This window comes from Bombus huntii, chromosome 6 (genome assembly GCF_024542735.1).
Source record: "Bombus huntii isolate Logan2020A chromosome 6, iyBomHunt1.1, whole genome shotgun sequence".
Lineage (NCBI taxonomy): Eukaryota > Metazoa > Arthropoda > Insecta > Hymenoptera > Apidae > Bombus > Bombus huntii.
In genome coordinates this window covers 9,459,308-9,473,057 of record NC_066243.1, presented here as the reverse complement: position 1 = coordinate 9,473,057, position 13,750 = coordinate 9,459,308, and the positions used below count along the sequence as shown (strand labels likewise).

The following is a 13,750-nucleotide window of genomic DNA, read 5'->3' as shown; positions in this document are numbered from 1 at the left end:
AATCATCGTTCAACCATCGGTGTATCTGCGTTAATTTCCTAATCCTACTCTTCTAGATTCTTTCTTTTTTTATTATTTCCGTGTTCACGCGACGTTTGTTTATTAGACGGTAGTTTGAGCGATACGGCGATCGGTTTGAACGTGGAGGACTCCTCGAGGAGGGGTCGCAAGAGTTCGCCCGGCAGTAAAAGCGGAAGCGGAAGTAGCAGCGGTGGCGGAAGCGCGGTGCAGTATCAGTCAGGTCTCGGGAAGAAGAGTAACAGCACTAGTCAGCTGTCCGCCACAGGTAACACATCGTCACACTAGTCGTTTCTTCCAATTTCACATTTTAAACGTTGCGTGCGGTGTATTGCTACTTTGTTCGGGAAATTCGATAAGTTCGAGAGCGGTCGCGTGAAGACGTTTTTCTATTTCGCATTCATATTATTCTCGCGCGATTTCTAGACTATCTTCTCTGTCTCTTCTTTCTATCTGGCATCTTAATGTAGTCAGTTTCTTTGTAATATATCGATAGTTCCTCGAATAATAGCATAGCATTAGTTTAGCACCATTAGTGAGTAGACCTACGGTGTGCTCTCGCTATATTTTTCTCGTCATTTTCAAGAAGATTATTTGATTAAACATTTGTACGCTTCGTTCACATCACACGTGACAAGATGTGACGATCGAAAAGCGGATTTTCACGAGTTTCATGGGAGAATCCGCGAAGTAGAGCGAAGGAAGCGGTACAAACGATATCAAGAGCACACGGTAGAAGAGCAAAAAACCCAGTAAACGGGGCAGTATGTACATTCTAATCGTATTCTTGTTTTCTCCGCCATCCCTCCTCATCTCTATCCGCCTCTCTTCGACATGAACACATTCACACTTTACTTCTACCAACCAACTATCTCTCGACGCTGGGGACCATTCACGTCATCGATCTGCACCCACCTGCACGATTTCTCATCGTGGCGGGCTATATCGTCGCTCGCGCGATCGTGTCACGGGACAACACTCGACGCGGATCATCCCGATCGATCGCTGGAAACGATCGCTCTACTATTACGCAAAAACGTTGAAACAAAACACTCAAAAAAAAAAAAAATTATACTACACCTCTGCCACGAGAAAAATTTTTACATACGCACCACGCATATATCGATACTATATATGCAAATTAACACAACAAAATCACAATTCACCGCTCTTCTACTATGAAAACAACATCTACTACTACCATCACTACAACCACTACTTCTACTACTACTTCTACTACTACTTCTACTACTACTACTACTACTACTACTACTACTACTACTACTACTACTACTACTACTACTACTACTACTACTACTACAACCACAACAAAAAAACTATATCACGTCACGCAAAAACCATAACATACCACGTGCGTCTGTTGGTGGTACATGCGTGGGCGACGAAGGACGAAAACGGCGGCTAGGATTCGGGAAGAAGGGCAAGTCCTCCTTTACAGTTCATAGGAGCGAGGAGGTATTGCCGGAGGACACGGCCAGCGGAAGGAGCGGAAGGCAACCGAGTTCCGCAAGCAGCGATGGCGAGGGTAGCGGCGACGGGGACAGGTCCGAACACACTCTGCAAAATATATCATCCCCGTTTTAATTGTTTCTCCCTCTTTGATTTCAATCCCCTATTTTCGTTACGTGGGAGCGTTCGGCACGGTGTCATCGACACGCAAATTTCTTTAACATATATTTATACAGACGTTGTATGAAACAAATACGCGCGTTAGATCTGTCTATTCTTCAGCGGTTAAATTTATTAACGATAATTAGCAGTCCATTCGAGAGGATGTCGTAGCAGCTTTCGGCGAAATGTGAGTACAAGTTACAGAGAGATACAGAGAGGCAAGAAGAACGACAGCAGCGTGATCAGTCTACGACATTTCTATGAACAACAACAACAACCATAAAACACTCAGCACATTCCTCTTTAGACAGAAGTTGTGCTTTAGAGAGGGGAGTGACGCGAAACTGTTCGTGACTATCGTTGGAAAATACTTTCTTCGACATTTTTAATAATCAAACTTCGGATTGCGATTATTTATTATTATTTAATTGTTGGGGAAAGTATTTTCGAGGTTGCACGGTCCTCCAAATAGTCGCGAAACGATTCACAAGTCACTTCCCATAGATCGTAGAGACTGTTCCTACGTAGTAGCGATACGTAACTTTTAGATGAACGTTTGCACGAGTTTCCTGAGCTGTGTAGAGCTCGATGAAGTTGTTCATCCAGTTCTATCGAGAAGAAACAGGTTGTATCTCAAGAACCTTACGTATTAGCTGCTCAAGTATATTTGTTCATGCCGGATTGTCTTATTCGTGACTTTGTAGCTAAAGCGCCGGCCAAAGATTGATGCTGGCAATACGTCGCGTTGTTTATCTGTTTTGTATAGCTTTTCAACTTATAGATGAAACATGTGGTCAACTTGTTGCAAATCTCGATTACGATCGAGACTTACACACGACGGTAGGTAAGTTGACCACCTGATTCGTTGTCGTTTATTTTATTAGAAGCCGCTGTTGATACGTGCTTACTGGTGAAGGTTACTTCACCCACTACGGCTTTTCGTTTCTTGATGTCTTCGAGCGATGCAGTGTTCTCATGCGCATATTTCTACATATACGTGCATATATATACATGGATATACATATATCTCGATATTATTTTTGTTTTTTTTTTTTAATTTCTTCTTCGTTACAAAGCAAAACAGGTTCGTTGACTGTAGCACACGAGTCTTGTACATTTTGCCTGTCGACACTTATGTACTTCTCGAAAGTTCGGTGAAACGCGAGCAAATGTGAAATACTCGCTTACACCGTAGATGTTCAGAGAGAAACGAACGAGTCTTCGTAGGATTAAACCCTTCTGTACACTTCTGTGTTACACGAACACAACATGCAAATACATCTGTATGAATATACATATATATATATATACATAGCTGCAGCGAATTTTCCTATAGCAGAAGTATAGATGTGACGTTTTGTTGATGATACACTTACAAAAATTTAGCTTGTAACGCTTTCGCGCGCTTCTGATTGCAGGTGCGACCACACAAGAGAGTCAGAGGGCTCTTGAATTTCCGTCTGCTGTTAATCATTGTTCTATCGTATTCTTTCTTCCAGAGAGCAGGAGTTTAACCCCATCGGGATACGAGATCTTTCGCAGGCCTTGTACCACGGAATCGTCATTGATATCGTGGACTTTGAAAGACCGATTCGAGCATACAGGCCATCGAAGTCTTTTCCCACGAGCTACGTAGTAGTTAACCGAACTGAAAGCACCTTTCCTTTACTTGTCTATCTTCCAAAACCTTCATCGATTTCATTCACATAGTCAGAATTTCATCCAGGTGTACATGTGTATTCTCTCTTATCACTTCCTCGATTTTCGTTATGAGAGAAAATTCGAACGAACGGTGAGCGAAAAAAAGGAAGCGAGAGTACTGTGAGAATGAGCGAACGAAAGGGAGAGAAAGAGAGCTAGATTCGTCGTGATAAAAATAATCGAAAGAGAAACGCACGGCGACCACCTGGAGCTGGATGAAAGAAAAAAGGGCTGCGGCGGACGCGATGCGGGAATCACAATGAAAGATCATAGCTTTAGCGGTTGTTTCTTGTTTGATTTACAACGCAGAGTGCGGTATCGGCGGGATCTTCGTCGGAAGCGGTGTCGCGGAGGCACGCGCCGGTTTATCGAGCCGGAAACGCAACAGCACGCCGAGCAGCATACAGCGTTCCGAGGAGATCGTACCCTATCAACGCTTTGAATCCGGGAAACAGTCGGGATCGTTGGCCAGTGACACAGCCGGAAGTCTCAACTCGATCTCTAGTTCCGAAGGAAGCTCGTAAGTAGTGGCCTCCACCGACCGATTCTGCAGCCGGAACTGCGAGACTCCTTGCTGTCTGTCTCTTTCAAAACTTTTTCTTCTTCTCTGTCTACTCTGTCTTCTACTTTTTCAAAAACTATCTACTATCTTTCCAGCAGGGTTACTTCGTGAGCTTTAAATGTACCGAAAGGAGAATAGATCGGTAATTTCGCTGACTCAGAAATTCCGAGTGTTGGATTAACCCTGCTAATGACTCTCTGACTTCTCTGTCTGACTCTGTCTTTCCGTTTCTACTTTCACCGTGCTCCTCGGATAACCTTTTTATTGTTTACTGCACAGGAGATCGCGATACGTGAAACGTGGATCGTTTTGTCTTTCGACGTGTGATTGAGCTGATGTGTATGCCCAGCATTGATGTTTTGCTCATTCATGCTTTTTACCCCTTCCTTCTTTTTACACCCATATCAATTTCCTTTGTACCGACAAGCGATTCTTTTATCCCTTGGTTGATGTAATTAGTCGTGAAAAAAGGAGGAACTTGGAAGAACCAGATATGGAAGCACATCATAAGAATGTCTCATATTTTCTGTTCCTTAATTCTTCGTTTTAAGTTTCGTTTATTTCGTATTTTATATATCGATGTATTATCAATGTCTCTTGATGCTGTTATCATATTTTCCTTTGTCAATGTTATCGTCGTCTTGGCTTACTGCTTGGCTAAATAATCGTCAAAGCACCACTGTATGTGAACCACGCACACACACTCTGTGTATATATGTGTTTCCATCATTGTAAATCATTTCCCTTGTCCACCTACCACAGATATTTCTATCCATAAAATCCTACATATTCCATCTTAAATATATGACCGTAGAATTATCTATATCTACGAATCCCGAATATTCTGGTAAACGTTATTTTTCAACGATCAAGCGCAGTGTACATATAATATATCCTGACTAATTCTTTACTCCTAAAAAAATTATCAGGATAACACACAAAAAGGTTAATGTAATAGAAATAAAACGACCCCAACGTCCTACACTAAATTCTTTCATTTCATACGATATAGCAACAAGGACGATAAAGCGTTCCAGTAAATAGGGGCAGATTTTAGACAATAAGACAGCAAAAGGTAATCCTGAACCGTAAGTTAAGAACAATTATTCTGGATTAAGTATCAAAGAAGCATGAATAAACATAGTACAATTAGTCGATTCAACAATAATCAGAAACTACACGTAACCGTAAGTGGTAGACGTACTATGACAAAGGAGACAGCTGATTATTGTTGGAGGATATTATACTTGGTATGGTAACTCGCTCATAGAATGGTCTGCATGCACCGACAGCCTGCTACGTTCTCCAACCTTACAGTTTTCTTCGTACACTATATATATTTACTCGCTACACCAACACTATACTCGCAGCGTGAGTTCTTCTTGTCTAAAATTGAATGAGGTGTGCTCTCTCTTTCCGCACTTCCGTCGAAGACTTGCGAGAATCGTCCCTCGCTCCCGCGGAACGATCTCTTAACGATTCGTTTATTTAATCCCTTCCCTTTTACGTTCGATCGTCATCAACTCGATTAAACTAACGAACTGAAGAAAGTATCGATACGAACGATTAATCATAATCTATCGATGAATACATACACACACATATATATATGTATATCATCGATTTACGATGTTGTGAATCGAACTTCCCTCGAAATTTTCTGTTAGCCCCGTTTGTCCTATATTTTATTTTCAATTTCTACCCTGAATTTTACTGACATACTTCAGAGACCTTCATCGATCACTAAACGTTTGATTTTGGGAACTGCAGTTGGTCTCCCAGTCTACGAATGACAGGCGAAACCGGCCAACTGAGAGATTTCATCGAAGATCTTGGGCCTGGCCAAGTGGTCGGAAGGCAGGCACTTGGTGCTCGCTGCCTTGGCGAGATCCAGCTTTCGCTCACCCAGAAGAAAGGCTACCTTGAAGTGGAGGTCATACGTGCCAAAGATCTTAAACCGAAGCAGGGCACTAAAGCCATTCCAGGTTCGTTGCCAATCCTTGCACTGGTTCTATTTGTGCCGGGGGCCTTTCTAATACTAGAACTACCGATGACTAAGATATAAAACTAAGGCGCCAAAAGCAAGCTAATCGTGTATGAAAAAATACGTATATTTCAATAATACACTAATAAATTCAATAACGCACCGATATAAATTTATAAAATTTACTAGCGAAGAAATATATAGCGCAAGAGAAAAGGTAAGTCTTTATCCACGTACTCTACACATTTAAGATCAAAGAAAATCTCTAAAATTTACTCGTGAAAATATATAAAATTTCTCTAAAAAATTACGAATTTTACTGGTTCTAGTATTAGCAACCCTTCCACAATTTTTGAGAACACTGATCCAGTAAATTGAATTACCATCTATCAGTTGTGACTTTTTCCACTATTTTAGCTTCCTACGTGAAAGTTTACTTGGTGAACGGAAAGAAGTGTATCGCGAAAGCGAAAACAATGGCAGCCAGAAAAACGTTGGACCCGTTCTACCAGCAGTCGTTAGCCTTTAGAGAAAATTGCCGGGGTTGTATACTGCAGGTATTTAATTATAAATTACTTTCGTTTTATTTCTGTCAAGATTCTAGTCGGTTTAGAATATCGATTTATCGGTTTTGTGTCTTTTACGTGATTCTAGGTAACAGTGTGGGGTGATTACGGCCGATTAGAAGGGAGAAAAGTGTTCATGGGCATTGCGCAGATCGTGTTGGACGAACTGAACCTCAATGAGATGGTGTTCGGGTGGTATAAGCTGTTTGGCAACATATCCCTGGTCAGTGGACCTCCATCCTTAGCTTTATCCCGTCGATCCTCGGCCACGTCCTTAGAGTCCTTTAAGATTTAAAGAACTCTTCCATCTAGTATTCTCTTTACGTGTAATCCGACGGTGGCTCGAGCTTCTTTTAATTCCCGACGGAAAGAGTAAGAAAAAAGCCAAAAAAAAGAAGGTATCGAGTCTATTCTTAATCGCGTTTGTCCATATAACGTATACATTTCCTTTTTCAAAGTGAATCCATATATAATAGTTGTTTGCAAATATTCAAAGATCGTTTAAAGAAGAATAAAACGCGTACATTATAAGTAAAATTGACAAAGATTTTCATGGAGATTTCTCGCGATACATGTCCGTTCCATTGTTCCCCATTGTAAAGATATTCGTGTATTAACGTTCGAAATTCGAGTACGATTTATCGATAGACCGTCGGCTCTGAATACGGTAAAAGAAAAGTCAGTTACGATCGATGTCAGTAACGAGAAGAACTATATAATATAGAGAGAGAAGAGTTTGCGTGGCTATATTGGGCAAGTGAGTTCGTGTTGTTGAACAAAACGAGAAAAGTGTGTTTTATTTGCAAGGTAACCGCGAGAATGGGAAAAGTGTGAAAGGTCGTACGAGAGGACATGTCTTTCTAGAAACACCACTAGCACATCACATATCATGTACGGCATATCAGATGAGCCACTAGTCTTTATGTAGACTAGATGTAGAGATAGCAGCCATGTTCCTGGAGCGCCAGATAGTTTTAGGTACGCACTGAGATCAACGCATCGTTCCTAAATAATTGATTCGAACGATTTCACATGGATACTTGACCCCATAATTATTTCATATTCTTCAACCTCCGTAAAAAGTTTGAGAAGCTTAAATTGACTGAAGTATTTTTAGAGTATCCACGTGAAGTCTATGGACGTGTGTTGTTAAAAATTCCCCTTGTGTCTTCGTTTTACACTGAAATTACCCTATTGCCTTCTAAATTCTCTGTCTTGGTGGCCAACTTGTTCCTCGACGGCAACGAAGTGACGATAATTCAATGACGAACACGCGCCAAACATTCTGCCGATCCAGAATCGAAACTTCGTCGCCGTTTCTCTGTCTTTTTATCCGTTTGTTTCTCTGAGCATTCGCCAATTCGTACAACTCTTTCAGCTCGTTTTTTTCGTCTAAATTTTTTACTGCGAAATACCTGTGTCTGTTCTCCTGAAAGTGTCACTTCGCAATCTCTCGCTGTTCTTTCTTTTCCTTTTCTTTTTCCATTATACTCGCAGCCACGAGTATCTGTAGACAACCTGATATTGCTTGATTACGTGTGTTACTTTGTTAATCTGGAATTCTGCACAGTATTGCACTTCTATTTCGCAACCTCTTTCAACAATTTTCATTCCAATGTGGAGGAACCTGCCCGATTTTGTAAAATAAATGTCTCGTTGAAAAAAAAAAAAAAAGATATGCAAGGTAAGTCTGCCGTATTCGGAGTCCCTTGTTCAAGTTTTCTTCAATGTTTCCTAAAAATATCAAGGATGCCAACGATCCAAAGTGATATACCGAGTGATATCCCAAAAAATGCAACACCTCTTCTCCCAATCTGAATTCTTATTTTTAACTGTGTACATACGACTTGTAGTTATTTCCATCGTTAATCTACTTCTCATTGTTCCTCTTATATGCGATGTTTCTATGGATATTACTGCACCTGGAATCGAACGTTCGACTGATCTGTACCTTTCGTTTCCTTTACAGTGAAAGCAACGCAGAGATACTCGATACAAGATCGATACGAATTTCAACGTGGTGTGCTATGAGAAAGGGGTGCCGAACGGTGTTTCGATGTTCGATGTTGAAGTGAAACGAAGAACGAGAAAAGCAGTGAAGTGGTGAAATTTGTTGAAAATGGTAAACGTCGTAACGAACGGTGATGTGACGCGAACATTATGAATCATCGTCACGAACCACTAACGAAATTTTAAGTAATATTACCGTTTCGCGTATTCGCGATAGACATTTCAAATAATATTTGTACATAATTTAGGACGCTCCGAGTGTTGACGCCAGTGACGATTTTCAGAAATACAACAAAAAAAGACAGTCGCATTCAAAGAACAATCAAATGAACAAATTAAAAAGCAAAAAGATATATTGAAAGAAGAAAAACAACAGATAAATATACTTGGAACTCGTTGTCAAAGTTTTTAGCCATCATCGTCAAGAGAGCGAGAGAGAGGGAGAGAGAGAGAGAGAGAAAGAGAGAGAGAGAGAAAGGAAGAGAAAGAGAGAGAGAGCGTATATTATTTATTGTAAATATTATAACAATGATATATATACATATATATGAATTCGCGATACGTATGCGCGTAGGTGTTTACAAAATGATGAACAATTGCCTTGACCGTCGCGTTCTCGTTGTCCCGTTACCCTCGCGATTTCGAGCATCGCGGCACCACCCGCGCTCCATATTGATTTTTACTACCACGATCAAGAAAATAGAGCTCGAGACGAAGAAAACATTCGTCGAGTCTTGTGTCGCGTTTGATCCGTCGAAATCGGCCGCGAATTCGAAGGCGTCGCGAGGCGAACGGGAACGAGGCCGAGAAATATCATGAATTAGCGAATTGTTGTTGAACGTTAAAGTAGCCCATCTTCAACTATTTTGCGCGAGAGAGTACGTGTGCGTGTGTGCGTGAGAAAGAAGGGGAGAAGTGAAGTGCTAACTATATCGACTGTCGTATATTGTGATTCTGTTAGTTTTTATTTAATTGTCGAAAAACCTCACGAATCGGATGTTTACGCGTAAGGGGACAGCCGTGTACGATTTAGAATCTTTTATTCTCTTTATCAACTTGCACTCGACTTTCAACGGAACGCTCGTTTTTTTAACGTGAATATTTACTGAACGAACCGCCCACGTAATTCTTGCATACAGCGGACACGACGTCCGTGATATTCGCGTCTCGTTTCGTCGCGGGACTCGCCGCGGAAACCGTGTACCGCGCGATACACACTGCTGACGAACCTTTCGGGAAAGGAAGCGTGAAACGACGCTCGACCTCGGGCAACGAACGAGGCGAACGATCGTGAAACTCACAATCGATTTTATATCTCTTAATTCTCATGTTATGTGTTCGATCTTTGTCTGTGCATTTGTCTGGTCACTTGTGAACACAATTCGATGAGCATGCACGTGTACGTAGAAAATATCTATAGCATTAAACACTTGATTAACGAACGTGATTTTCTTTTCGCTGATTGTGCTTGCAACATGTAAATTCTCTTTACAAGGAAAAAAAGAAAAGAAAGGAAAGAAAAGTGGGAATAGAGAAAGAATAACCGGGGAAAAGGACGAGAAAAAGAATCATTGATTACAAAGACAAATAGGAAAAAGGGGAATTACTCGAGTCGAAGATTAGAAATAACCTGCGAATTTAACTGCTTCGAACAAGATACTAATACGCTCTGCTTTTGGATTGCACGTATACATTCAGTAAGAAATACAATTACCTGTGGTCGTCCATTTTTATCACGAGAAATTGAGTTCGTTCCCTTACATCGCTTCACTTCTCGTTTGTTACTCTTTAAAAGGTACTCTCCTTGGATATTGATCGACGTCACTGAAATAGAGTCACCGTTTTTCTTTCGGAGATACCGCAGAATAGCTACTTTGATACCATGCTGGGGTTTAAAATTTGCCAACGAATTAAATTTTTTTTAAATACTAATATCTCCTTTTCTTTGTGATGCTCAAATAGAACATTTCAGATATTAAAATTAGAATTTCCAAGTTTTTCTAAGTCAGTGACTTCGACATCGATATCTTGAAATTGTCTACGCTTATAAAATTCGATGTCACGCTACTGTGCTTTCAATTTTCTCGCGACGATTCTCATTTTCTTCTTGTCATTGCACTCTGCCATATTATCCACTATCGCCACGCGAAATTTCTACAAAATTCTACAGAGTCGAAAGCAAGAGCAGAACAGAGAAACGTAATCACGATATAAGGGCTTAGCTTCGAGAATGAAACAGAGACGAGACGGACGAAATAGTGAGAAACTCGATTATTTTGCGGCGAATTTTATAGATAGGAGGAACCATCTGGTAACCGGGTAATCGATCGACCATTATTACGTGGAGAATGTATAAAAAAAGAGGCGATATCTTATCATATCTATAACATGCTTGAATTAGTGGACAGAACGTGCAGCATGGGAATAAAAAAAGAAGCTTTTTTACTCGTGGAGATAAAAAAAAAGATACAAACCAAACGTAGAGCTCTATCAGACGCGACGGCGTGTAATGTAAACTATCAAGTGACGAAACGAAGAAAAAAATTACTATTGTAAGACAATTTCTAAATAAAACATTTTGCAAGTGCATGACTTATATTAGTAGGCTCTTGGAACAATGACTACATAATTAATCACACAGCAAAGTATAAACTCTGTATTAGTGGCTAACACTTGATAAGGGGAAAAAATATACAAGACGAATTATGTAATACGTTCAGTTTGTAATCCGCTGGTTACTTGCAGTTGTAAGATCCTTCGCGAAATTTGTTCGACCTTTATGTCGTTGGAATTACTACCATTTTTTTCTTTTATTAATTTATATTTCATTCGTAAATGAAATGATAGCGTATAAAAATTCAATTCGATGAAATTAAAGTAGCTTGAACGTTTTTATTCTCTCCTTTAATATTTGTTATAGCATATTTGTTATGTGGTAAAATTGCACGAAAAAGTTTCGCGAAGATCTTATCGTTGCGATACTATTAACGCTTACGATATAAAATACTGCATATCCTATACAAATGTAGGACCTTTATAATTAGTAGCCGGTTTTAAGAAATTCTAAACGAGAGAAAGAGCAAAAGAGCAAGGGAAAAGAAAACGGGTTTACTTTAATATAATAACATTGATAAAGTAATTCGGAGAACTATGACAAGAACATCGGCAAATTCTCGTAGGAAATTGCGCTAGAAATTTTGAAGGGAGTCAAAAGCAAAAACCAGCTGGCTAGATGTGAAGAATGATAAATCAGATATATTGTGTTTCATTTAACGTAATTTTGATCTAATTTCTACCTTGACTTTCTTCGCAGCATCAATTTGTTATTTGCTATTTGTTTATTTGAGTATCTTTTAAATTATTTTATTAAAAAATATGTTCAATAAAAGAAAAGAAAATTCTATTTTCTCTAAACTAAAATGTGATGAGCGCGTAACTTATTTACCACTTGCTTTGAAAATCGTCAAGTGTTGCTGAAGAAAAACAATGCAAGTGGACGAACAACGCGAAGGGAGCCAAGGTGAAGCTTGTTAATTTTCACACTCTTGCCATGCCCATTTGTACATAGGCATGCTCAATCTTAGGATCGAACACGCATCGTGAATCACATATATATTATATATACACATATACATATAAATAGTATTAACTACGGAAACGAACAAATTAATATCCAACTTTGTACCTATATACTTACAAATTAACTTAAACGAAAACGAAAAAGAGGGTTGGAAGGGAGATAAAAAAAAAGAAAAGAAATACTTTCGAACAAATATAATCGAGTCGAATAAAAAACAATGGCTGATACGAGATAGAAGGGGGCGTCATATTGAGAAAAAAAAGAGAAAATAAATTAAATGCAAAGTGAGATAGAATGAGTAAATAATAAGAATTACACGGAATGCAGAAAATCTGAGAGCCAAGGGGTACCACTTTTGTCAAATTTAGAGAGCCAATTTAGGTTTACGATTATGATATAGGATATGCGAGGAAGAACGAGTGCGAGAACAGAAAGAAAGAAAGAAAGAAAGGAGAAGCAGGGAAACAAGACAAAAAACAGAGGGACATTGTCAACGATTTCTTTACAATGAAATTCATTACTTACTTAAAAAATTCGTAGAGACGATCCAGCGTAGCATAGAAGTGTTTCTGTAATCGCGTCGAACGGTATCTCGATCGATCGCGTGCCTCGAATTCGTCACATTTACACTGAATTTCGGCAAAGTCGTGCACAAACGAACATGTAATAATCGCACTGAATAAGATCGTTTCAACGGAACTCAGGAATACTTAAATAGACATTTGTCAAATGCCTCAATCACGCGACTTCCGGATACATACCTCTGATTCACGTAGTCTGCCGCGAGTGTCGCTCGCGACGTAATCGACGCACGCTATCGATCGTACGATCACGCGGACACCGATTCTCGAATATCGATGAGGCAAACTTCATACCGTTCGAATAGCGCGCGTTTTACCGCCCGAAACGGTTTCTAATTTATCTGTACGAGATGAAATCTGTCCGGATTTATTTCGAAAAGGAACACGGAGGAGTACGGGCGAGAGAGCGAGGAAGAAAGAAAGCCAGAGAGCGAGGAAGAGAGAAAGGTAGAGAGCGAGGAAGAGAGAAAGGTGGAGAGCTAGGACGAGAGAAAGGCAGAGAGCAAGGACGAGAGAAAGGCAGAGAGCGTGGTATATCACGAGAAAAAAAGGTGCGTCATTTTCGTTAAAAAAAGATGAGAGAGAGAGAGAAAGAGAGAGAGAGAGAGAGAGAACAAAAAAAGGATAAAGAGATACAAAGGCGAAAAGAATTTAAACAATACGATTAGACAACGTTCCGTGGGAAAACAAAAAGAACTCGGCCGGGAACTCCTCCGACGATTTCTTTTTCTTTCGTCCCCGGTGAAATGTCTGGGATCGATACGGAATCGGGTACAGATCCCTCACGTGAAACCGTTTTTAATCCTAGTTCTGTATATATCACTGGTTCGGCCAACCGGTAATAAAAAAAGAAAAAAAATTTTCGAAATGCAGCACTGCTACGATTCGAGGAGTTCATGGCGGGATCTACGCGGAATGAATTAATATAAAGCGTTAGTGACTGTATCCAGTATAATATATCTGATAAAAGATACCCCTGATGCCAGACATGGCGTGTGACAATAAAGTGATTCAATGATCTCGTCGCATTTCAATCGCAGCCACCTTTTACGATACACAGGCCCACACTTATATATATACACACACATACACACATATATATACATATATATATAC

General features: G+C 39.9%; 1 protein-coding gene across 17 annotated transcripts in view; it reads left to right on the top strand.

The window, feature by feature from the left end:
* LOC126866319 (regulating synaptic membrane exocytosis protein 2) overlaps nt 1-13,243 on the top strand; it is a 69,239-nt gene extending 55,996 nt beyond the window's left edge. For 14 of the 17 annotated variants that reach the window (XM_050619740.1, XM_050619731.1, XM_050619738.1 and 11 more), the window contains 6 exons: nt 107-286; nt 3,661-3,871; nt 5,684-5,898; nt 6,315-6,454; nt 6,552-7,441; nt 8,433-13,243. In XM_050619740.1, coding sequence (XP_050475697.1) covers nt 107-286; nt 3,661-3,871; nt 5,684-5,898; nt 6,315-6,454; nt 6,552-6,758 — 953 coding nt within the window. In that variant the 3' untranslated portion in view covers nt 6,759-7,441; nt 8,433-13,243. Of the gene's footprint in view, nt 1-106; nt 287-1,426; nt 1,584-3,660; nt 3,872-5,683; nt 5,899-6,314; nt 6,455-6,551; nt 7,442-8,432 lie in introns of all 17 variants that reach the window. The other 3 variants (XM_050619734.1, XM_050619737.1, XM_050619736.1) reach the window with 3 other exon arrangements.
* Nucleotides 13,244-13,750: the final 507 nt, after the last annotated feature.